At 39.5% G+C, this 25,422-nt stretch overlaps 1 protein-coding gene across 1 annotated transcript in view; it reads right to left on the bottom strand.

Moving 5' to 3' along the window:
* The window catches only part of UBR5 (ubiquitin protein ligase E3 component n-recognin 5), a 94,925-nt gene that overhangs the window by 5,238 nt on the left and 64,265 nt on the right, over positions 1–25,422 (bottom strand). The window contains exons 36-57 of the mRNA XM_045287206.1: positions 25,173–25,284; positions 22,708–22,839; positions 21,886–22,143; positions 21,078–21,346; positions 20,691–20,902; positions 19,390–19,620; positions 18,763–18,836; positions 17,652–17,824; positions 17,425–17,538; positions 16,497–16,717; positions 14,778–14,898; positions 14,584–14,682; positions 12,499–12,742; positions 10,514–10,625; positions 9,935–10,079; positions 9,044–9,174; positions 8,167–8,227; positions 4,995–5,170; positions 4,705–4,789; positions 2,707–2,862; positions 2,240–2,353; positions 528–672 (exon numbers count right to left, since the gene is read on the bottom strand). Of these exons, the coding sequence (XP_045143141.1) occupies positions 528–672; positions 2,240–2,353; positions 2,707–2,862; positions 4,705–4,789; positions 4,995–5,170; positions 8,167–8,227; positions 9,044–9,174; positions 9,935–10,079; positions 10,514–10,625; positions 12,499–12,742; positions 14,584–14,682; positions 14,778–14,898; positions 16,497–16,717; positions 17,425–17,538; positions 17,652–17,824; positions 18,763–18,836; positions 19,390–19,620; positions 20,691–20,902; positions 21,078–21,346; positions 21,886–22,143; positions 22,708–22,839; positions 25,173–25,284 (3,385 nt within the window). The remainder of the gene's footprint in view (positions 1–527; positions 673–2,239; positions 2,354–2,706; positions 2,863–4,704; positions 4,790–4,994; positions 5,171–8,166; positions 8,228–9,043; positions 9,175–9,934; positions 10,080–10,513; positions 10,626–12,498; positions 12,743–14,583; positions 14,683–14,777; positions 14,899–16,496; positions 16,718–17,424; positions 17,539–17,651; positions 17,825–18,762; positions 18,837–19,389; positions 19,621–20,690; positions 20,903–21,077; positions 21,347–21,885; positions 22,144–22,707; positions 22,840–25,172; positions 25,285–25,422) is intronic.

Below are 25,422 nucleotides of genomic sequence, written 5' to 3'. Positions count from 1 at the left end.
TGTATTTATAAGTGGGTGAGGTTTAGCTCTGCAAAGCCACCAACATGCAAGCTTTAAAATTAGTGTTTAAGGGACATAAATTGGTAAACACCAGAACTCTCACATGGATTATAGTTTCCTACTTCCTAGATGAGTGGACTTCAGAAAGTTTGTGGGGAAGTTCTATTGTCTCTTAATTCCATTTTCCCATGAACTATTTAAGTCCCCTCATTAAATTCTTCTTTACATATCTTTACGTTGCCTATCTCAAAGCACTTATATTTGTACTTCTACTAAAAAACCTATGCTTCTAAAGGTAGAACATTTAAGGAAAAAAATAAAATAAAAATGTAATGCTAAGCCATCGACTAAAAAATTATAACTTAAAAAAAAAAAAAATGAAATGCCTGACTCAAAGAACTATTAAGGGGAAAAAAAGCCCAAGTAATACTACATCTCCAAGAAATGTGAATATACCTTAGCATCAGAAACTTAGAAAAAGGTGCTCACTGACCAAACCTCGCTGTTTCTTATTATTAAGCACATACCTGATTCATCATTGAAAGAGGTGAAACTGATCAGCATTTGCACATTAACTTCACCACAGCCATTTACCAAAAGCCTAAAATCTTCGGCTGTCAGATCTTCTAATGAGTTTTTTGGAAGCACATCCAACAGACCCTTTCTCATTGCCTACCGAGTATAAAAAGAAATCCCTGTTGTTATTATTGGCTCTTTATTTTCTACTCAGCATCTACTAACATTGTGAAAGCCCAATATCTCATTTTAGCAGCTTTCTCTAAGTTTACTAGTTCTCATTTTAACCTCCCCCCTTTAAAGTTATCATTTTAAACCCCCCTTTAAAGGAGGAAGGAAAAAACCCTCTTTTTAGCCCATACATTAATAATTTCTTATGAACAGATTGAAGAGAGAAGAAAGGCAGAAGGGAATAGGATATTGGCTACAGGGTCCAAAGTTAACTGTTGTAATATACCAGTAATTCAGTGAAATAACTAAAAATTGTATTACAAATAGTCAAATAAGAATAGTGGCAATTTATCAAACCCACTACCTATCAGCATCTTAGGCAATGGTTCTCAACCTTCCTAATGTTGTGCCCCTTTATTTAATACAGTTCCTCATGTTGTGGTAAGCCCCCAACCATAAAATTATTTTCGTTGTTACTTGATAACTGTAATTTTGCTGCTACTATGAATCGGGCAACCCCTGTGAAAAAGGTCGTTCGACCCCCAAAGGGGTTGAGACCCACAGGTTGAGAACCACTGATCTTAGGAAAGATATGGCAACAGTAAACTTTCTCCGGCAACACAAACTCAGAATCTAGAAACTTACCATATACCCAGAATGGTTCTCAGCACTTTACACGTATCAATTAATTTAATCTTATCTCCACTTTACAAGGAAGAAACCCATACAAAGAAATCAATCTGTTAACATTATAAAACTGGCAGGTGATGGAGCCTTCCCAGAGCCTGCGCCATGTGTTCCAGGAATCTGGGATATTTGACACTTCATTCCTACGTCTATATAAATATTATCCAAGAAGGGGAAAAGAGTTAACGCAGCAGTACTAATAGTGGTCTTAAGAAGAGAAAGATGGTAGGTGATCTTCTGCTAGCATCTGTTTTGCAGGGTTTATTTGAACACCTGGGGCAAATAAACCTTGCAGTATGGAGTCCCCGTATCAGTGATGAACATCGCCTTTTCCTCTTGAGGATCAGAAATTTCGGTAATCATAGCTGGCTGTTATAAACAGAGGGCTTATGTGATGACCCTCCAGTAAAAACCCTGGGCTCTGACACTTAGTGGACTTCTCTAAGCATGAACTTGTGTTGCCGCGTTCCATGGCTGGAGCAAGAACACCCCATAGATCCCTCGAGGGAAAACTTTGGGAGCCTGTTCCACCGAATTGTTTGTTTTGTTTTCCTTGTAAGCACAACTACCTCTGAGACGTTCTAGTGGGAGCCACCAACAATGCAGGTCGCCACAGGGCCTCCACAGGTGTTTCAATGTCATAAATATATCCCTCCCAAATTTTTATGCATCATAGCTACTTTCTGATGACTACAGAGTTTTTTTCTAATTAGTTTTATCCAAAAATAAGTATGTCCTTGTTCTGGATTCCCTAATTCAGATGTAATTTACATAGTAATTTATTCAGTTTCAAATAAATATACTCTGCTCTAGTTTACCATAAATGGCCACTTCCAATAAGTAACACTTGCTAGAAGACACTTACATGCAATGGCTGCTCTGCAACTACCAACATTCGGTGCTCTGCATATTTCCGCACATATTCATAGACATTCTGGGGAGTGACTGGCATATTCACACCATTGGGAATGAGTTCAACCTGTACAAATAATAATGCCATTTTTAAATAATTCTGTTAAAACAATAGCAAGTTGACAGTTCATACAATTTATTTCCTGAAATTTTAAATGTTAAGGACAATTCAATTTCAACAAATTATCTAGTAGATGCAAACATTTCAGCTCTAGATTAAGAACAAAAAGCCATTCTACCTATCTCACTGGCTCATCTTTCTCTACACTTTGCCCGTCTTGCATTCTACTTGTCTCCCACTGTGGGTGTGTCTGTTTCTAGCCCTGTTTCTTGGTTCCCAGTATCTAAACTTTTTTAATATAAGGCAAGCATAATGAACTAACCAAAATTCTTGGGACAAAAATTGATTATTTGCTTTACCTGTCCTCCACCCTCTTCTTTACACAGATCTATTGCAAATGCCAAATCCATTGCCGAGAAAACAGCATCAGCATCTGAACTCTGAGAAGCGAGGATAAGTTGCCGCAAACTCTCATACATTACAGGGTCAAAAAAAGCAAAGTCGTGCCAATTGACCTGAGAAAGCAATCATTTAAAACTCAATTATGAAAGAAACATCATCATCACGGAAACTGAAAATAAATTAAATGATCAAAAATTTTGTCTAATTTGAAAATGACTTTTTAAAATTTCGCCTAAAAATATCTATTAATAAATGCTTTGCAGTGATAAAATTTAATACACCTTTGGTTCTGAAAATATATTTTCTATTCAACGTACTGAGAAATTTTATATTTATATATATTACATATACACCTAGTTCCTCACTTATCATCTGACATTTCACAGAAAGTAGTAAAAAAAAAAATCTATTATCCAACTATTTTGTACATCACAATGTATGTCTGGAAATAGTGAACACCGAGGTGAAGATGAGAGCAACACTGGTTATTCTGTCAACTCGGCAGGCCGTGGTTCTCTCACTAGTTTGTTATGTAAAAGATGTCATTTGGCAGCTATATAATGATAGTATGTAATGATTCTCCATTTAGGCACATTGCCAATTTTCACATAATGACCTGGTTTTTGAAGCCTAATCATGTGAATAAGTGAGAAATAGGTGTATATAGTTATAAACATGCTTCAATATATATATATATATACACACACATATAGAAAGCCAACAGTACAGTCACTTTTTAAAAAAATCAAAAATAAAAGATTTACAAAATCCAACAGCATTCATTGAACAACATGTTGAGCAATTTGCTATGACTAAACACATCATATTTGCTCTCAAAAGTAATCTTTAAATGTAGATTATTTTCATTCCAGATCGTGGAATTGAAAGACAAAAGAACTGGATGAGATTTTCCAAGGTTTTGTCACTGGTTTAAACCTGGATCCATGTGATTCCAATGTCTTTTCATTTAAACTTTATGGACAAGTTAACATATCAATGGTTATATATTGCTGCGATTTGAGTCCAATTATTTGTTGCACAGGAACATTTTGGCTGGAACACTCTATATTTCTTTGTGATAGCACCGTGACATAAGAATGCAGCACGAAAGAGTTAAACATTTAACTCAGTGTAAAAAAATTTCCTATCTATCCAGCTATCTTTATTTTCATATACCATGATGATACACTTAATAAAAACCATGTTCATTGGTGGGTTTGACTACCAAAAATTATTAGCTATAACAATACTAATGCATAGTAGCCTTGTGATGTGCTTCTCTCTAGAGCATAATATTCCATTTTTGTCAAGTAATTCCCCTTTTAAAAGTTTAGAAGTACTAGCGATCTTGTTTTAAATCCAACACTGCTTATTTAGTGGTACAGATTTAATTGCGAAGCATGAAGCCCCCTACCCCAAACTCTTAAAGACTGTGCAGGATGTTTAGATATCAAACCACATAAAGGAAGTAACAGGTAAGTCTAGCATCCAGCGATAAATATCAAACATGCTGTGAGGTATATTCTTACATTCTTTTGTACCCCACTTACATCATACATTTATTTTTGAAGCTGGGAAGACGCTTCTCAAAACAGTACTGTGTTGACCCCGACTACGACCTGCTACAACTAATAGCACTGGGTAAAGTGTACTGAAGCCAGGCAATGGCTGGTCCTTGACCGTTTCCTAGCTGGGGAAAGCCAGAGCTGTCAGAGGACTTGTCCGCCACAGGATCCAGGTCTTTCAGACTCAACTCATTTCTATGACCCACTCTAAGTCATCTCCCCATATATGGAGACTTCTTGTGTCACTAAATGTGTAAAAATAATTCATAATGACTATAATGCTTTAAAATGTACTATTATGTGAAAGGCATGAGGTTTGCTAGCATGATTATTTTATAAAAGAATGTTTTAGTAATTGTAAAAGCAATCAGGTTCATCAAAATCACTTACTTTTCTACCAAGCAACACTTTAATTACATGTCTATTCAATGTGATAGGACAAAGTTCATTCTGTAACAGACAAAGTCCAAGAATTCTAAAAATAAAAACAAGTAAATAAGAGTTAAATTTAAAAATCATTCTAGACCACATATACTCCACCACACACACAAAATGCACATTATTTTTTGACTAAACTTTCCAGTATGAAATAGAGCAAACACACATTTTACAAGCTAAGATCTTGTATAAAGTTTCAGAAATAGAATTTTTAAAAATTTAAATAAAGATAACGATTTTACCTGCCAATGTTTCTGAAACAATTCAACCTTGCTTCTGTGTTTTTGCCAGGCCTTGGGGTATAAAATCCTCTTTTTCCAGGTTGGTAAAACAAGGGGGCATTATCATCACCATCATCTGTATCATCTAAATCCATATCCACCACACTGCGACTAGAACCGTGACGCTTTCGGTTTTCCTAATAGAAAATATCGGTGATCAAGCCCTGAGATGTATTTAAAGTTAACAACAGCAACAACAAAAATTGGGGGGCAGGGGGGGAGGTGTGTGTGTGGGCGAAACATTTGAACTAGCTCTCTGGAATCAACTATAATTCATATTGACAAACATTTTTATTCAAATGTATGTGTGCAACAATACTAAAAGTATATAAACTTTTAATTCTTCCTCTGGATTGTGATACATAAAGCTTATACATGTAAAACTGTAACTTCTCTATTTAAATAGAATTATCCGAGGCTCAAGTATATTCGTTCACCATCGTTCCTATGAGCGTACAATGGATTTGGATTGACAATGCCCTTTAAAGATATCAATCATTTAGAGTCTCTTGGCGTCCAAGGGTTCTAGTAAGAGACCACTGTCGTTGTCACCCTATATGTGATACACGCTTCCTTCTCTGAATGCTTTCAAGAATTTTTGTTAGTTTTACAGTAGTTTGATAATCATGTGCTGGAACACAATTTTAATCTTACTTAGACTTATGTTAGCCTTCTTAAATCTTTAAATTTGTCTTCCATAAACCCCGAAACTTTTCAGTCCCTCAAATATTTTCTGTATCTATTTTGGTCTCCATTTCTTCTCTGCAGATTTCAATATGATCCTTTGATATGGTCCCATATGGGTCCCTGCAACTTAATTCTTCTTAAAATTTTTTTCTCCTGTTCTTTAAATTGGATACTTTCTACTGATCTAATTTCAAGTTGAGTGAACATTTCTTCTGTCATGTACACTCCAATGATCCATCCTATGTTTTCCATCTCTCAAGTACTATACTTTCAACTCTAACATTTCACTTGGTTCCTTTTCCGCTCAAGTGTGTTTGTTTTGACTGAGAATGGGAGTGATTCTAATTATCTTTTACAATTGAAGGAATCCTTGAGTGGCACAAACAGGTGCTAACTACAATCCAAAGTGTCAGAGTTTCAAACCCAGAGGTTCCCCTCCCTTTCCCAAAGGACCTAGCCTTAAAAGATCAAGTGTGCAGCTTTGCCTGGCACACAGAGCATTACTATGGGTCAAACTGGATTCTTCAGCAACTGGTTTGTTTTTGACAATTACCAGTAGGTCATCTCAGGGTTACCATCCACTAGTTTTTTTTTTCCTTGAGAATTGCTTCCATGCTAATTTTGGATTGTATCCTGGACATTCACTCTAAATGTTAAGTTGTGAATCTCAGATTTCTGGGAAAAGGGAAAGAAAAAAAAAACCTCTGGAGACTAATTGACTGACAGACTAATTTGAGGGCAAACACCCTGGTTAGGTTCAGATTGTAGCTCTGGTCTGTGTGCAGTGGTTTCAATGCCAATTAAAATCAGTGTCTCTATTGCGCTATTTGGGTCTGCCGTGAATATATACACTACCCCGGATAGTTGGGGGTTTGGGGACTGATGTATACACCTCTGGCTTTGAGGTGAAATGAAGACACTGGAAGCAGAATTACCTTCCTGGTCATTTCCCCAGTTTTGACTTCCCTCTCAAATCTGCACGCTAGTGTTTACCTTTCAGAATCGTCAGAGAACGCCTTTTTTAATTTTGCCTGGATTGTTCCACGTAATTAGTGGAAGAAAGAAACTATAGTGGATGTCTATATTCAGACACTGAACGTTCTGAGAGAGAGAACAAACTACATCAGTGTATTAAATGTCTTCCTACAGGTGTTATGTCCCATTTCCTTTGCCCCTGCCTGCCTCCTTGAGGCACCAGCTTTAGGATTCCCATCCTGGCCTGCTCATCTTCTGCACAATGCACAGAGCAGCTCAGCCTGTGCTTAGGTGGAGGCAGTCAGCTTCATTCTGTACTGGACATCATTACCATTTTGCTTATTTATTTTTTATATCATTTTATTGGGGGCTCATATAACTCTTACCACAATCCATACATATATCCATTGTGTCAAGTACATTTGTAAATTTGTTGCCATCATCATTCTCAAAACATTTTCTTTCTACTTGAGCTCTTGGTATCAGCTCATTTTTCCCCTCCCTCCCCACTCCCTTTTCCTCCCAAACCCTTGATAACTTATCATTTATTATTATTTTGTCTGTCTTACACTGTCTGACGTCTCCTTCACGCACTTTTCTGTTGCCCGTCCCCCAGGGAAGTGGATATATGTAGATCATTGTGATCGGCTCCCCCTTTCTCGCCTACCTTACCCTTACCCTCCTGGCGTCACTACTGTCGTTATTGGTCCTGAGGGGTTTATCTGTCATGGACTCCCTTTCCAATTCTTATCTGGACCAGTGTACATGCTCTGGTGTAGCCAGATTTGTAAGGTAGAATTGGGACCATGCTAGTGGGGACGGGAGGAAGCATTAAAGAACTAGAGGAAAGTTGTGTTTCATCATTGCTATACTATACCCTGAATGGCTCGTCTCCTCCCCGTAACCCTTCTTTAAGAGTTGCCTACAGATGGGCTTTGGGTCTCCACTCCGCACTACCCCTCATTCACAATGATATGATTTTTGTTCTGGGTCTTAGATGCTGGATACCTGATCCCATCGACACCTCGTAATCACACAGGCTGGTGTGCTTCTTTCATGTGGGCTCCGCTGCTTCTGAGCTAGAGGGCCACTTGTTTACCTCTAAGCCTTTATGACCCCAGACGCTCTATCTTTTGATAGCTGGGCACCATCAGCTTTCCCCACCATTATGCACCCACTTCGTCTTCAGCGATCATGTCAGGAAGGTTGAGTATCATGCAATGCCAGGTTAATAGAGCAAAGTGTTCTTGCATTGAGGGAGTACTTGAGTAGAGGCCCAATATCCATCTGCTACCTTATACTAAACCTTAATATGTGCTACAGTCCTCTGCTCTACCAGCTGAGCTACCGAAGGGGCACTAGCATGCTTACTTTTAAAGACATAGCTGCCTTATAAATTCCACTTGTACTTCATTTTTAAAATTTAAATCCTAAATACTCATTATTGGCACATATACAAAATGCCCCTTACCTGGACCTTTTCTGAGGAGTCTAGCAATCCAAGATCCAAGATACTATCAGCTCCATTTTCCCTAAAACCAAACAAATAAACACAAAGAAACTGGTCAGAGTCCACATAGCTGCAACATACTAACAAATTGACCAGTACATATAAGTCTTGGTATCATAATGAACATATGAAGACACTGTTTCTAATATAGTTCCAGGAAGTGAGAAGTAAAAAGTACAGAAAGATAAAACAATCCACACATTAAATGCTACCTATGTGATTCAAGATAACAGACTAAAAGCTACCTGATATACGATAAAATAAGTGGTAGTCTTAGCAGTGCTTAAACCGATTTAAGCTCAGAAGGTAGTGGTAGATGAGTAAAAAAAGTTTAGATTAAAAAATGTTCAGCTCACAATGCCAAACAACAAGTTCACCACTACTAAGTCAATTCCAATGCAGGGCAATCCTATAGACAGAACAGAACTGCTTCATAGGGTGTTCGAGGCTACAAATCTTTACTGAAGCAGCTTGCCTTGTGTCTTTCTACAGGGTGGCCCCTTCGAGAAGCAACTTTTCTCCTACGGAACTGCTGGTAGGTACCAACTGCCGACTCACTGTGAGGTCTGTAGCCCAACACCCAGCTCACTGCACCACCAGGGTCCTTCCTTTCCTTTGCCATTAGGGGTTGAGAATTTGAGATATATTTTCAAGTTGGTTCTAAATATCAAATTCATAAAACCTTGCACAACCTAAGTGGAACTCCAGCTTTCTACTTCATGGATTTTAGGCCACCACCTTAACGCACTGCACTTACTCTACAGGGTAAGTTCTAAGTAGGGTAGCAAGTACATACTGAAAATAAGGTCACTGAGGCCCTCAGAACTGTCTACAGTACCTCCCGTGTGCAATGATGAGCTCCATGGCCTCATCCACTCTGGCTCTCAGAGAATCTTCGCTAGCGAGGAGGAGAAGCAGCTGGGCTGGGGACAATTCCAACAGCATGCCAGTGATTTTACTTGCAAAGGCCTGTAAGTAATAAACAAATGTTATCAGCTCCTAATTGGACACCACTGGTTGAAATCTACAACAAACACACAAAGAACGTAGGGACTGGTATAATTAATATGTTTGGGTGGCAAGCTTCGTCTAAGGTGTTTAATTCCCATGAGCAAAGGCACAAAATACTCAGTTTCCACATGTTCCCCTCATCAAAGTTCCAGAAGCATGGGAAGAAGGAGAGGGAGAGAGAGAGAAAAACAACTGTATTTGCCACAGATTTACTTAAAGAAAAAATTTGTTTTTAAAAAATTATGCACCCCTTTTGCTAGAACACATGTATATGCAGTTATGCATAGACAAACAAGCAAACTACTACTTATTTATATTACATGAACGAAACCCTTGACAATGAAAACGAAAACCTCTTGCCAATACTTTGCAGCAGTTAAAGTACAATGTTTGCAATGTGTGCCAGCAGCTACCGCTTGGTACCTGATGAGATCTGCTTCAACAAGTGACGATAATTTGCATAAATTATAAACACAATGTATAAGCAATCTTGGCCCATTAAGAGTGTCCCACATAGAAGAGGGACTGGATCCCACCTGGGGGTGGGGAGACCAACCTGCCCCTGGCTGGTCTTGTGCCACTGCTGTGAATGAAGCCCTTCCTACTGAAGGGCTAACCACTATCTCCACTGACACAGCTTTGCCAGCAGCAGACACTTTTGAGTATTGCCTTAAATCTGCACAGCCCACTAAGAGCCAGCTCAGTGCACGGGACTTACCGGCTGCATGGCTTGGACCCGGGGATAAAGCCTCTCCCCCAGTGCCTGCCGATGTGCAGGCAGAGGGTCAGGGTCATCACTAGGATTCCCTTCAGAGGCTGGTCGGAAGGGCCGAGTGTCAATGGAGAGCTGTCTTCTAAAGTCTCTGAAAGAAGAAATGGAGTATGACTTCATTTTCCAAAGGGGAACTATCAACACAAACAGTAGCGAGGAAAGAAGATCTGAACATGTATCGATTACTCCAGTTGTGATGGCCAGGTAGCTGGCTGAGTGCCCGAACAAATGATGGTTGGGAATAAAGATCAGCGAGACTTTGTAGAAATTTCAAATACTCAAAAGGAAGCCCCACCCTAAATTCCCAAAATGTATGTTATTGAGGCAAAAGTTAAATGCAACCCATTTTAACAGGAGAAAACAAAGACATAAATATCACAATTTGATACACAATTGCATGTTTAAGATCTATTAAGAAAACATAACAAAGTTATTAATTTCACACCATCAAGAATTGGAGTGGAATACATAAAAATTTACTACACACCCTCAAATCATCCCCCAAAAGATGCCAAATTATCTCACCTATCCCGGTCTCTCCGAGACCCTGTTCGCAAACCACTACTCCTCCTCATCTCCCTTTCTCTCTCTCTCTCCCGATCTCTCTCCCCGCGGTTCCTTAATCTCTGCATTAAACCTGCAAGAAAATAAGAAACACCCATCATTCAGATGAAGTCACTCAGTCTCACGGTCAGGTGAGGAAATGTGGGAGAGAAGGGCCGGCCCTTAGGATGGGCACCATCAGGATGGGTGACCTTTCTCTCTTACCACAAGCACTGGACACTTAGGGCCGATTGTACAGAAGGTACCGGGGACCTCCAGGTGTTCTGCTCAATCAGGAGGGCCCCTGGTGGTGTAGTGGTTATTCTTTGGGCTGCGATCCACATGGTTGACAGAAACCACCAGCAGCTCTACAGAAGACAGACTTGCGTCTACTTCGGAAGCAGTTAGTCTCAGAATCCCACAAGGGGTCACTGAGTCAGCATCCACTCCACGGCAGTGAATGAGGATGTGCTGATTTTTTCCTTCTGGTATCAAATTTGCGAAATAGTATGTAGCAGCCGGGAGTTTACTTTGCCATCAATAATGCAGAGGCTTTTGTGTCATTACAATAAAATTTGAATGTTGCGTCCATTCTCCCTTTCGGGCATTACAAAATTATAGCTACCCAGAACGCTTGCTAGTATTATTATTATTATTATTAAATTCCTAGGCACAAGACAAGAGTATAGTTTTCTTGAGCATTTATAGGAAAAAATCTGTGTGAAGATTTTGACTTCCCAGGTTTCCTCATTCACGCTTCCCTTTTCTTTTTATTGCAGGCTTATTGGAAGTCAAGTGGTGAGGTAATGATGAAAGGTGAGGGCACTCCCGCATTTTGCCGCTCCCAGTCCTTCCAAGAGCTGCAACTCAACCACCCTTTACCTTTAAGGTGGTAGTCATAGATTCCTTGAGATACCGATGCAGCTGTGGCCCGAGTAAAGCCAGTGTTCTCCATAAACTCTCACCAGTTATCCATCTACCTGCACGCTAACAATCTGCTGCCCTACTTGATATGAATAATCTCCTTTTTTAAAGTCTTTATGAAAGGAGTCTGCGTGACGCAGTGGTTTAGTACGTGGCTGTTAACCAAAAGGTCAGAGGCTCAAAGCCAGCAGTGGCTTCACGGGAAGAAAGACCCGGTGATCTAACTCATCAGATAGAGCCCACCACGAGTCAGAATTAACGCAAAAGCAACTTTCATCATCTTAAAATTGAAGTGGAAGTTCAAATCTGTTAATCCTACTGCCAGCATACTTGAAATCTGCACTTTACAGCCTTATAATGTACTATAAATGACTACTATAAAAGAACGTCTAAAGTTGCTTTGTTTCAATTACGATAAGTTCCAGAGTATCGAACAAAATCGTCAAAATATGAAATACAAAGAGTAAACTCATGACTCCAGGACAGTGCTGGTCCTCAATGCAGCAAGGAGCTGGCACTAGGATAGAAACTTTAAGTCTTATGAGCACTCATGAACTCTAGCCCGCTAACACATACACACACACATGCCACACACGCATGCACGGGCAAATAAAAATCTCGCTAAATTAAGCAGTGATGCAGAATAGCAATCTCATTGTCTCACTGGGGACCAGCAGTCAGTTTGCAACACTACTTTACATGCTCTCTAACAGTATTTTCAAGTATCTATGCCACAGGGGAGAAACTAATTGGCCTAGTGAATCTTCATATCACAGTATCTTAGAGGGTCCCACACAGCAAGCATGCATTAACTGGGATGAGACAACAGTAAAATCACAAATATAAAAATAATTATAACAGTAAACTGTCATTTCTAGTAGGTCAACTCATAAGATTATGTTATTTGGAATAAAATTATAATTGCACACTAAAGTCCCCCCACTATAAATACACCTAACTATGATACAATCATATTTTTTGTCTTTGTTTAGATCAAACAAGGAGAGAAATTCTAGGGTGCATGTTGTCTACTGAGTACTTACTCGTATGGGTGCCTTTATTGGCATTTTGAATACAATCTAGATTTGGCAATTTTTCATTTGACAAAAACGCCTGAGCAATGGCCGTATAAAAACTCCGTGCTACGCCACTGCCCTCTCCTGGCTCGTCCTTAAATGTAACTTTGACTCTGTGTACAGCCATTGGTGTAGTGGCACATCTTCGACCAAAGTGATTGTTAAGCTGCCTCATCGTCTGCTGAATTAGAAGATCTCGATCCCGATCGACCTATTAAACATACAGAGAGTAGCTAAATGTAATGTTGAAAATAACCCTGGCATTTTATAAATTAAGACTCTAATTTTACTTTTTCGTGACCATTTAAACTAAAATAGCAAAAAGTAATTTGGGTTCACAAACTAATTCATTCCAAACGTGTAACATTCACAAGTACGTAAGATGTTTTGTGTTTAAAGCAATGGGATCTGACAAAATTCTAACCAAAACTCTCTTTCAAAAGTATACCAGAAAAAAATTCCACATGAATATATATTTTTAAGTAAAAACAAAGCAAATATAAGAAGTAAAAACATGAATAAAGTCCTTGGTGACAAAATACTGCAAGTAGAGACACCCCCCCCCCCAAAAAAAACTGAGGAAAATATTTGTATCCTCTGTCACAAATAAAATTACATACTCATAAATATGTCAGTATGCTACCTGAATATATATGTAAAGAGCTTCTGAAAAATTAAGACAAAATGAAAACCTTAAGAGGAAAAATGGACAAACAATATCATTAACAGGTCACAGAAGAAAAGAGATCTATTGCAGAGATATGTGAGCATTCATTACACCACTTTTTGGAATAGCAGAGGACTAGAGACAAACTCCTCGTCTATCAACAAAGGACTGGCTGAAAAAAACTAAAAACAAAACAATACCGGGCTCTGTGAGCACAAGCTGCAGTACCAGGCCGCTGTAAACAGCACAGGGACGCCTCGACAGACAGCCGTGCAGTATCTCTGGGATGTACTACTACTGACTGAGAAAAACAACAGGCAATATAATGCTGGTGGCAAAGGAAGGAAGGACATGATTTAAAGAGAGCCTGCTCTCACATTCTAGGTGGACTTTGCAAATCTGTAAATATCGTACATCAATTATGAAACACAACCAAAAGAGAAAACGATGCCCCCAAACTGAAATCAATGAAACGAAAGGCTCTAGCTATAGCCCAATGTACTCACACACAGAGGGATTATATCAAGTAGCTTTAAAGCAGTAATTTGATTGTACATCTCTAACTAGGTACGCTCTGCTGACTTTTAAATAGTGCAAATAAACTTTAAACTACTTTTAATAATCATTTCATGGGCGGTAGTGTTGATGCTGTAATTCTGTGACTGGTGTGTGTATACTGTGGCATAAAAGCAAATGATTAATTTTATCTATGTGGCCAGAAAGTGAGATACTCCATGCAGAAGAAAGAAGATAAACACTTAATCTTATAACCCTAATCTTGAGTTTAAACTCAGGGGAAGCTTACCCTGATACTTCTGAACTAAATTGTTTATATATTATTTAAAAGCAGGGATATTTCCAAGCTCTGTTCATTAAAAACTCCTAAAAAACGAGTGAACAGTAGTAGCCATGTGCAATTCCCAAATCCAGATTCTAATCTCAAAGTACAATCTCCTTCTTAGAGGACCTATGGCTGTGACCACAGGAAATGTTCAAGGTGAGACATTCACCAAAAACCTACCAAAGAAGGCTGGGGTCAGGAAAAATGAAGAAATTCCCATAAAACAAACCAAAAAAAAAAGCAACAATCTGATGGTCATTAAGAACCACCTGAATGAAATGAAACACATTTCTTGTGTTTAAATCTAGGCGTTCATAATGATATTTATAATAAAAATAAATAAAACAGAAACGAAAACAAGTAAATCATCCTTAGATACACATTGACCAACTTCCAGAGAGAACATCTATTTGCAGATAGGTGATTATAATTTCTTTAAATTTTAATTACACATAAACCTAAGCAAGATCATGGATATATTACATGTTTAAAACGTTATATTTGTAAATGTCACCTATAGTATAAGAAATTCTAATACCTTTACCTCTAGTGATAAATCTCTTGACTGCTGGTTTCTCAATTTTTCCATTTCTCTACGGAATTTTGATTCTTTTACCTCAAAGCCACCCAATTCGGTTAGAATCTAGAAAGAAAGGGGGAAAAAGCAGCAAAGTGGCAGAATTATTTTCTAATTATATTCCTAGGCAAAATAGAATCTAAAGTGCTCGAAATACTCACTGATCCAGGTTCTGCTCCAACATCTTCCATGAACACTCGGCCGAAAAGTTCTAAAGAAAGGCGCCAACGTCCTAGCAGCATGTCATGGGAAATGACCATTCCCATGAAGCTACACTGTGGCCTGTGTGAAGTTTAGGGGAAGGAAACAATAACTCGGTCAATTCTAAGTATGTTTTCACTGTGGCCAATAACAATTTACTTGGTCTTTCTTCCATATTTTGAGGTGTAAGTACTTCAAACAATGGCCTGTCTGATGGAGAGCTTTCCCATACATACACAGTTCCTCACTTTTCACAGGAATCGCAAACTCCTCATTTTTACTCCAGTATTCCTTCTATTCTTCACGCGACAGATGTATTCCAAGCTGCTGCCGATCGCTAGCTTGCATTTTACGCCCCCCCCCCTTGAAACCCAATGTCCATCTCTATCCAGATGGTGCCACTCCTCCTCTAGTCGGAACTTAAAAAAGGATTCAAACTAGCACTTCCGCTTTGAAGAACAACTCAAACTCCACTCCGTGTGGCTGAAATCGAAGGGGACTATCGCCTTCTTTCGGTAGTTCCCCAGTACCAGATTTGAAGTCAGATTTCAACTTTTCTCTCCTGTTGCTCAAGAGTGAGCAAGTCCCAGTGTTGTCTTCCTTTTGTTGATTCCCTATTCATTCCCATTTCCATTCTGTTTCTACTCTTCTCATGTGACACCTTGGTATCTCATCTTAGAATCTGCGTCTTCTCTCCTCCTATCTGTCTGCTCATACCCATCTTTCAAGTCACAATGTCCCTTGAAAGGAATCTTGGACGACCCTCACACACAATTCTCCCTTGTCTTTCATGGTTGTTACTGTAATGCAAGGAGGCTTCCAAAACCAGGTGGGAAAACACCATTACCTTACCATTTCATTTTTCCACGAACTTTGGGAAGCCTTTCACATAGTATTTTGTTTAACTAGTCTATTAATTCCACTTACTCAAAAAAGTGTCTGGTACTCAATAACCAAATAACCAACAGCAGTGCATACAGCAAATGTTCAATAAATCATTGGCGTTACTAAGCACAGTTATGTACTAGCAAGTTTTCATTGTGAAATCATGCAACCTAGTTCTTGCAACTCGGAACCTAGTAAAGGAGCCCAGGTCAGCTAGAGTCACAAATCCAGAAACATTTACTTTTTCTAGTTATGGACAGGTTCCCTATAACTAAGCTGCTGGGAATGTCTGTAATTGGCATTTTGATGCGGCTATATATTTAATTCAGTACCACAGAAATTCTACATTTCTGACCATTCCCAATAAAATGAGCAGAAAAGAATACCCATCAAGGACGAAACAGTAACAAAGACCAAAGTCTCCAAGTTAATACTTAAGTATCTGATTTTACAATTAGGAAAACACAGAATTCATTAAAGCACTTCATTGTTAATGAGTAAAATAACGAATAAAAAACTCCTAGAACTTCTAAAAGAACTCTGAAAGCCAGAAAGTTATACAACAAAAGACTTCCACTTAGCATAAGGTGGCCAGATTTTAACATTGGAAAAGTGGGACACCATTGATAAAACTCATATCCTGGCGAAATAGCCACATGGCAGCCGAAAACCGTATACCTTGACTTGTCGTGCATTCTTTCAAAAAATTGGGACTTTTTAAAAATGCCGCGGGACGCGGGGAAAAATTGTTAAAAAGCGGGACGTCTGGTCACCTTAACTTAGTAGCTAGGTACCTGAAAGACGTAAGAGGTGGCCCTTCACTCTCAGTCAGCCCGATTTCGGCTAGCAAGCTGCTTTTCAATTGTGCAGCCAGATCGTGAGCAGACGGCCCTGGCTTGGAACTCTCAGCTTCTTCTGGCAGCACATTCGGGTCTTCTCCTTCTTTCTTTTGTCGATTTTGCATGTTCATTACATTTTTCAGATTGGCAGCATAAGACATTTTTGTTGGAAGAACCTATGAGTTTTTATGTTTAAAAGGTAAACATCAAAAACAAAGCGAGCTAGAGTTGCTTCCCAAGTGTGTAATAAGCCAGGGAAATCCCATGAAAGCAGTTAATTGTCTACCTGACCACCCTGGGTGACTCCCAGCATCGATACACTGAACACAGCTGCCTCAGATAACTTTTAAAAGAGTATTTATTGTGCCTGTGATGACTCAGGTCTCTCAGGCATTTTACTGTGTCCATGTAGGTAATAATATAATTCCAGTCAATTTGTTCAAGGCACACTTTGAAATGTATTACTATTTTTCACTGAAAAATAGGCCTTCAAATATGAAAACTAGATTTGCAACTTTATTCATGTAGCATTAATTTACTTAATCTCTCTGCACTTTAATGTGTTACTTGTGAAACCAAACAATGCTTCCAACCCAACATAGTTATGAAGATTAACTGAAATAGGGCCTAGCAAATACAATTATTCTACTAATGTTAGGTAAAAATTGTAATTCTACCTTATGTATTCATATTTATTATATTCAAATTAATTAAAAGTCAAAAATCTTTGAAGCCAACATTATATATGAAAATTACACCGTACTTTAAGTAGCTGATGCTTTTTAGAAAAATAATTATCTGATGAATGCAATTCTAAAAACCTGGGTGCTGGGACACAAGTAGTTACTAATGATAAATTACTGAGATATTTGTACTCTCCTACCTCAAGGCAGTTTCTATCCACTGTGACCTCCATTAGGCACTTCCCACTACTGGCGGATGAGGAGTAAAGACCCTGACTTGGACGGCCAAAAAGATCCTCCTTTCTAGCATTTGGCTGGAATGAAAAAAAAAAAAAAAAAAAAAATATATATATATATTCTAATTCTAATTACAATGAAAGAAACCATCAACAACAAAAAATCTTAAGATGGGGTTTGTTTTAATCACCTGTAGTAGATGTGGCTGATCGGCCAAGGGGATGGCTTCAGCCAGAGGCACTTCAAAGGGATTTGGGGGTATACACCCAAGGAACGTCATGGAGTCTGAGCGCCGGAAAAATGGGTGGTTCTGGCCAGTTTCTGCAGGAAGAGAGTCATCATCCTTATCATTCAAAGTAGCACCTAAAAATAAAGAGATAATAAAATGCAGGGAAGGTTACAAGAATTTCAATCTGCTCATTACAAAACTTCCTGATGTCTACTTATATCATTTTATTGCATTGAATAGAAGTTTCCAACATCATGCTCCTTTCTTTTTCTAGAAATTCAAACCAGAATAGAGAATCTTGAGCAAATTCAGGATCTCACTCATTGATAACTCCAGAAAGAAGCAGTGGTCATGAGCTTAGACTGATTATCTGTTTACATGCTAGTCAGCTTCCTCTGTCAGACTGGTCTGAGGACAAAGTCTGGGCAACACGTGTACACCAATAGGAAGCCAGTGCACCAGCACCTTACCAGAGTACAACTAGAGGCAGTGCTTACAGCAGTATGCTGAGAAAATACCAAGCTGCATGTCTGGGTCCTCAAAAAAGTAAGTTAAGCCATGCTGTCTTTCCCTGGGCTAAACAAAAGTAATAATTCGTATGAAATACAGAAGTGGACCATTTAGCCCCACTTTCAAAATCTTGAAATTACTGAAAAACATAAACCACAGAAGACCCCCAAATTTGGCAGTATTAAAACTTTTGGTGGGTTCACCACCACCACCACCACCCACTTTAACTGTTATAGCTTTGATTTTCTGGGAGTCATAATTGGTAGCCTTCAGTTTCCCTGAAGAGTGAAATGTAAACAGAAGGCTAAGAGAAATGCAAAGGAGAGGCAAACAAGATAAAGTAGAAACATCCCAATTGCTGAGAAGTTCACCACGATTCTTTAGTTCATCCTGAAATTATAAAACACAGAATGCAAGGACGTGTCAGGAAGAACTGGACAAGGAAAAGTAAGAAATGGAACATAGAGAAGACAGCAGAAGTTGCCCCCCACACAGAAAACAATGCAGATGGAAAGCCTAAGGGGCAAAACTGAGGCAGATTAGCAGATATGTGTGCACTAACTTTGATTGGTGTCATCATCATTTTCATGCTCTGAATCTTCATTATCAATGCCCAGTTCCAAGAGTTCTCGCGTCCTGCAAAAGAACAAGTGAGTCATTACATGTTGAGCTTTCTGTACACTGTGAAAAGACGCAAAGATGGGGCGGGGGGGGGGGGGGGGGTTGTTGAGAATGGGGTGGACCTGACCTGCGAGCTAACACTGAGTTCCCTTCAGAATCTACCCCATGTCACACACTGTTCGGGAAATGGTAGACGGACCAACCAATTGTACAGATTGTAAAATGAGCTAAACAGCAGCAAAAAGCCAATCACACCAAAAAACCACCAGTGCACAATCTACCAATCAACTGTGTGCACAAACTCCAAATAAAAATCATGATAAGCCACCAGGCCACAGTATCTCAATCATGACCTTCTGGACTCTTGGTTTCCATTTTAACGAACTAGCAGCCCGCCAGCACAGTCGGGTAGCTTCCTTCAAGGCTGCTCACTGCAGTGCGATGATGCTGTACTATTTATTTCCCTCTCGCAATGCCATTCTCCGACTCCAGAATCTGGCAGCGTACTACTGAGGACTACCACAAAAGTACCTCATGAACCAGCTGCATGGCAAGTGTGGCAGGATACCTTTTGCGTTCCAGTTGCGGTGTGTCCAGTGTTGTCTGCTGATTCATTGCTTTAATCCAATATATAAGGGCTTGGAAAACATAGGCAACATGCTTCAATGAGCAAACATCCAGAACTGGAAGCACATCAGAATGCTCGTCATTGTGAGACCGCATTAGAGAGAGAGCATAATTTAGGAAGTCCCCTCTGGCAGACATCATTCCTTGACGAGCACTGAGCAAAGTGGCACGTCTATTAAAGAAAAAGGTAAAGAGAATGTAAAGACAAAATTATCATGCATATGTAAAACTAGAAACTGAGATCATTCATTTAAAAAGCTCTGCTGACTCAGCTTTAGAAGCACAACTGCTGTGTATGATTTACCGTCATCCTGTACTTTTACATGGAAAGGAAATTCCACTGTTAGAAGGCGGGGGTAGGGGGGTAGTTTTCCTAAAAAAAATGGTTCTAAAGCATCAGTGTTGATAAGATCAACTACCCTCATACCCGTAATTTCAAGAGGTCTGGGGTATGCTATGGAAAGGCCCATGAACCTGCACTGGTTTTAAGTTCCCAGGTGATGCTAATAAAGAGCCCAGACCTTGGGAACCAAGAGCACAAGCAACGGAAAAAATAAAAATCAATAAATTGTCATGTACCTCAAAGGAGAGCATTTTATTTTATTTTCTCTTCAGCATTTTAAAAAATGCAAAAAGATAACCCACAGAATGAGAGAAAATGTTTGCAAACCGTGTATCTGAAAAGGGACCGATATCCAAAATATATAAAGCCCTCACACATATCAATGTTAAAAAAAAGTAACTCAATTTCAAAACAGGCAAAGATTCTGCGTAGACAAATGGCCAACAAAGCTCTTTGGCAAAATGTTAAACATCGTTCTCACCAGGAAAACAAACCACAACAACATACTTCAGAATGTTTTTTGAGCCAGTAGGCTGGCTCAAAAACAATTCAAAAGCAACTGAATTGTACACTTTTAAATGGGTAAAATATATAGTATACACAGTAAGTCTTAAACCCCAGCTGCCTGGCAATTTAAAGGAACTTTTAAAACCTTGCAACAGGGCACTTACTTCTTCCTTCACACTAGGCTAAGGGGGGCATATACAACAATCTAAAAGGAGCAGACCTGGTTCTAGAATTGATGTGGTGATAACTGTGCAATTCTTCTTAATATGATTGAATTACTGAATTATGTGACATGTGGTAGAAGTGCTAATAAAACTTTTTTTTAAAGAACCTGACCTACATGTAAGGGCTCTGTCTGAATATGAAGTGCATACGGAGGAAATACCCCTTACCGTCTGCCTTCAAGCGTTCTTAAACTAGCCTCCTCCCGCGCAGTCATCCTCTCTCTTCGCGCTGAGTTTTGAGAAGCGTGAAGAGGATGGTTGGGGTGTCCTGGATCACCAGCAGAGGCTAATGCAGAACCATAACGTAATTGAGCTTCAGTAGAATCCATAATACTGACCATCCAGTTCCAAGTGGGAATAAGCTTTTCTTCTACATAGTTCTATGAAGACCAAACTAAAATAGTTAAAACTACCACATAGTTAATTATAATAAGAGTAGTATTATATATCAGCATTAAAACATTTGTAAGATGAATTCCCGTTATGCTGGAATTCTCTTAATAACTATCCAACAGATACATATTTGAATGAATTAACTTGCAAGTGGTTTCATACCTGTAAGTTTACTGCATCTTGGTATGTCAGTTTCACTGCAGCGGGGATCTGAGAGTACACTAAGTGATTATACTTAGGAATAAGGCCCATCAGGTCGGAGATTTGTCTGATAACAATGCTGTAAGCCCTGGCTAAACTGCTTGCAGATGTTAAGTAGCTGCTGGCATTGCTAGCTTCCAAAGCAGCTGCTGCGGCTGCAGCACTTGTGCTTATGGTGCCACTCCGTCGCAGGTTGGAAGGATCAATATAGATCAGACCCGCCGAACTTGCTAAAAGGAAAAAGAGCCACAATGAGATGATGTCAGTTGCTGTGTTTCTCTAGCACAGTAGACTTACAGAAGGCTAAGCCACCAACAGCTAATGTGTAGAAGCTAAACCAAAAGCTCTTCTTAAACCACCCTACTATGGGAGGTTGGGAAGGTTGGGGGTGAGGTACAGGAGGCAAGATGACTACTCTCTTCCCCATAGCCATTGGCAATCTGGAAGCATTTGTGGTTGTCACACCTGGAGTGCTGGGCAAGGATGTTACTGACATCTAATAGGTAGAGGCCAGCGATGCTGGTAGACATCCTGCTACAATGCACAGGTCAGCTCCCCCACAACAAGGAGCCACCCAGCCCAAAGTGGTCATGGTACCAAGAATGAGAAACCATGCTACAATGCCATGCAAATAGTTTTTGTATTTGAAACTTGGTAAGACTTTGAGGAAATAAATGAAATGTGGTTTAATTTATTCTCTAGGTGAACATGCACAATTAAAATAAAACCAAGTGAAGCACTCCCAGAAGTGCAGAGCGGTGTGACTTGCCTGCTGGCGTGGAGGTGCTGGAAGGGGCAGTGCTGGCCGCTCGCTGGTGCTGGGTGTTGCGGACAGCCCACTGCATGGAACGGGGGGCTTGGGCAGCACCGTTGGCATGGGAGCTATTCGTGGTTCTTTCTAATGGCTCGTCCAGCATGAAAGTCTCCTGTTCTATGTCATCACTCTGACTACTGCTGCTATCAGAATCACTCGAGTCATTTGATTGAGAATCATCTTCAGAAAAGAAGGCAGGAACGCTGCTTGCTCCTAAATTTTTATTTTTAAAATATTAATTTGAAAAAAAACCATAGGTTTGTTATAATTAAGATTAGCTAGCTCAAACTGCCAACAGCCTCTTTTTCCCTCTCCCTAAATAAAAGCCTTTCATCTACCACAATCAAAACCATGTATTCTCTCTCAGCGAACTAAACACATTGAGCAGAATGTCAGGTTATTTTTAATAATCCACAAAGCCCAACATTAAAATGTTTTCTCTTGGGTGGGGCTGGGGATGGAATGGCTTTTAAATGACCTTAAATTGATATTTAAAAAATAAATGACTATTTTAAAGTCAGAAAAAAACATCACGAAATAGTACCTTCCCTGGAAACTACAGAGGAAAAAAAGGATGAAGTTATAAAACATCCTACCACTCTTGTGCACATAATACAGAGCGTCGTTTAATGAATTCATGCTGAATACACATGAGGGGGCTTTAAAAAATTAATGGAGGAAATCCACTAATGTTAAATTCTACTTTTCCACTAATGTCTAAGCCCCTTCATATGGTCTCAGCATAAACAAGAAACGTGTTGGGTTCAGCCCACACACCTGCTTCAGAGCCAGCAGTTGCTGCGGTCACCACACTTCGGCGCCCACTAGCATTATCCTGGTTGCTGTGGTTACTTTCACTGTCACTCTCTGTTTCAGCTGCAGCTAACAAGTCCAGCTCCATGTCACTCCCTAGAAAAGATATTTAAAGAAGAGTTAGAAAATTTATTTAAATAATTAGAAAGAAATTAAGAATGAGGAAAGACAACCTAATGGATTCACTAATGATCAAGCATGTGAGAAGCCAGAACACCTTAAGGGTGGGAAATACGGAAAGCACACTGATCAAGGAAAGGGAGGGAGGGGAAAGTACAACGCAGAGGTTGCTAGCTACAGTAAGAATACGTGAGTACCAGAGAATGAGTAGGGGACTGGGAGCACTCATGAACTACTGCACATCAATGCAGGATCTGTTTGGCGGAGCCATGGGAATCTACAAAAAGCGCCTCGCAAGGGTTGGTGGGCAGGGTTCCAGCTACTGCCCTTGCGTCACTCTCGTCTGTTTCACATGCGGGGTTGCCACAAGGGATGGATAAGGGAGAGGACGTTAAGAACAACTACCCTTGATATTCCATGGCTGTATCCATCTATCAAAACGTATAGATAAATAAGCCTTAAAGACAAGGGGAAATCTGGAATTAAAAAATAATGGAATTTTTCTACGAATTATTTTAAAGCCCACTTTCTTTTTTTAAATAAATCATTTTATTGGGGGGCTCTTACAGCTCTTACAACAATCCATACATCAATTGTATCAAGCACATTTGTACATATGTTGCGGCCATCATTTCCAAATATTTTCTTTCTACTTGAGCCCTTGGTATCAGCTCCTTATTTTTCAGTCCCGAAAGCACGCTTCTATGTGTAGTTAATGGTATTTCAATTATCTGTCAATTCAGATGGTCTCCAAGACATCTAAGCCACATAGCTAGCTAACAGGCCCAACCGTCTATTTTAACACTAGGTTTGGGGATATTTCTTACATACCTTCTCAATGGACATGTAAACAAAACTGCACATTTTCCTTAAAAAACAACTTGCTATATTTTAAAACATAATTAGACACTAATTTATAAATGAGGTTATGTGAAAGTAATACTTACATAAAATTTATATTGACTATACAACTTTTGAGATATTAGGTTCCACATATCATTAAGGGTCACTTGGGCTGGTCAGATGACAATCTCCACTGCATTGTTGGTCTTTACATTTGAAGTTTACTTTCTAAGAACTTTTGGACTACATCTATATTTATAACTGAAGAAATGCTTTCACGAATGAAACTTATTTACTGGGGCTAATACTCAATTTAAGTTCCTATCAAATTGATGCTTATTGGAAGCGATAGGTTTATCACATAGAGAGATATGATATGAAGGCTTAGAAGAAAGTGAATTTGGATATATACTTGCCTCATTAAATGGCTAAAAGTCAACATTAATGGTAGAAGGTAAATGTAAATGGTTTCTGTCTGCAATTTTCGTTGAGAAAATCAAAATGCATCAACATGAACACTAGAGAAGCTAGGGTTCAACAGAAAGATGGTCATAAAAACAGCACAGGTTACATTTTAAAGACAAGTCTGGTGAAAGGAAGTGCAGGAGAAGGCTGACAAGCAAAACATACACTACTTATTTGTTTTCCTCTTCTTGCATTTCTAAGTGTCTTGTAATGAAATTACAAAGTACCTTATTTTAAAACCTACAATAGGAGGTAAATAAAGTAACAAATAAAAAGAACAAGAAGATACAATTCTTTTAATATATGATTATCATATATACTTGAGTATAAGCCAACCCGAGTATCAGCCAAGGCACCCAATTTTACCACCAAAACTGCATTAAAAATGTGTTGAAAAAACTCGGCTTACACGAGTATATACGAATGTAATTCTCATTACTTTAATGTTCTAAAGGCTCTCTGATACTGAATTAGCAAATACTGAACAGCCTTGTTCAATTTCATCAAGGAGTCGCTTCTCGGTGGCACAGCAGCTAGGTGCTTGACTGTTGACCATTGAGGCTGGCAGCGTTCAAACCTGCCAGTCACCCTGTGGGAGAAAGCTGCAGCAGTCTGTTCCCCTAAGGTTTATGTTCTTGGAAACGTTAAGGGCATTTCCTCTCTGTCCCACAGGGTTACTACTCATCAGAATCGACTCAGTGGCCAACACGCGTGCATGTGAACAGTGAATGCTCTTGGCTGCCCTGACCAAGAGGATGGAAATTCGATCTGCTGGGGCACCTTAGAAGAAAAGCCTACCAATCTACTTCCGAAAATGGGCCCACTGAAAGCCCTCTGTGAGTCAGGACCAACTTGACAGCAACTTTAACAAGACAGTTACCTACTCACGATTTAAAAAGATGCTACTGAGGGTCTTTGGCAGACAGTAAGCAGAACATGTCCATCAAGTGGAGCTTTGCTGCTGCCAAAGGGCCCGAATCGCTTCTCAACAACCTGCATACCGTCTTCGTCGTGCTCGTCGTGCTGCCCCTCCGCCTCCGCGCTCTCCTCTCCGTGCTCCTCCTGCTCGTCGTGATGGTCTTCCTCCCCGGCCACACCCTCCACCACCTCCACCTAAATCCAGAATCTCATTGTAGACAATCAAAGCACATAAATAAACCCACGTCTCACTCGGTGACAATCCACAGCAATTAGCAACAAGAGAACCAAGACCCTTGACTTTACGGGACTATCAATTGGGCACACTTCCAG

This window comes from Echinops telfairi, unplaced genomic scaffold (assembly GCF_000313985.2).
Source record: "Echinops telfairi isolate 266 unplaced genomic scaffold, ASM31398v2 ScPeMD7_1;HRSCAF=3_0, whole genome shotgun sequence".
Classification (NCBI taxonomy): Eukaryota; Metazoa; Chordata; class Mammalia; order Afrosoricida; family Tenrecidae; genus Echinops; species Echinops telfairi.
The sequence above is the reverse complement of the archived record's forward strand: the minus strand, read 5'-3'. Positions and strand labels throughout refer to the sequence as shown.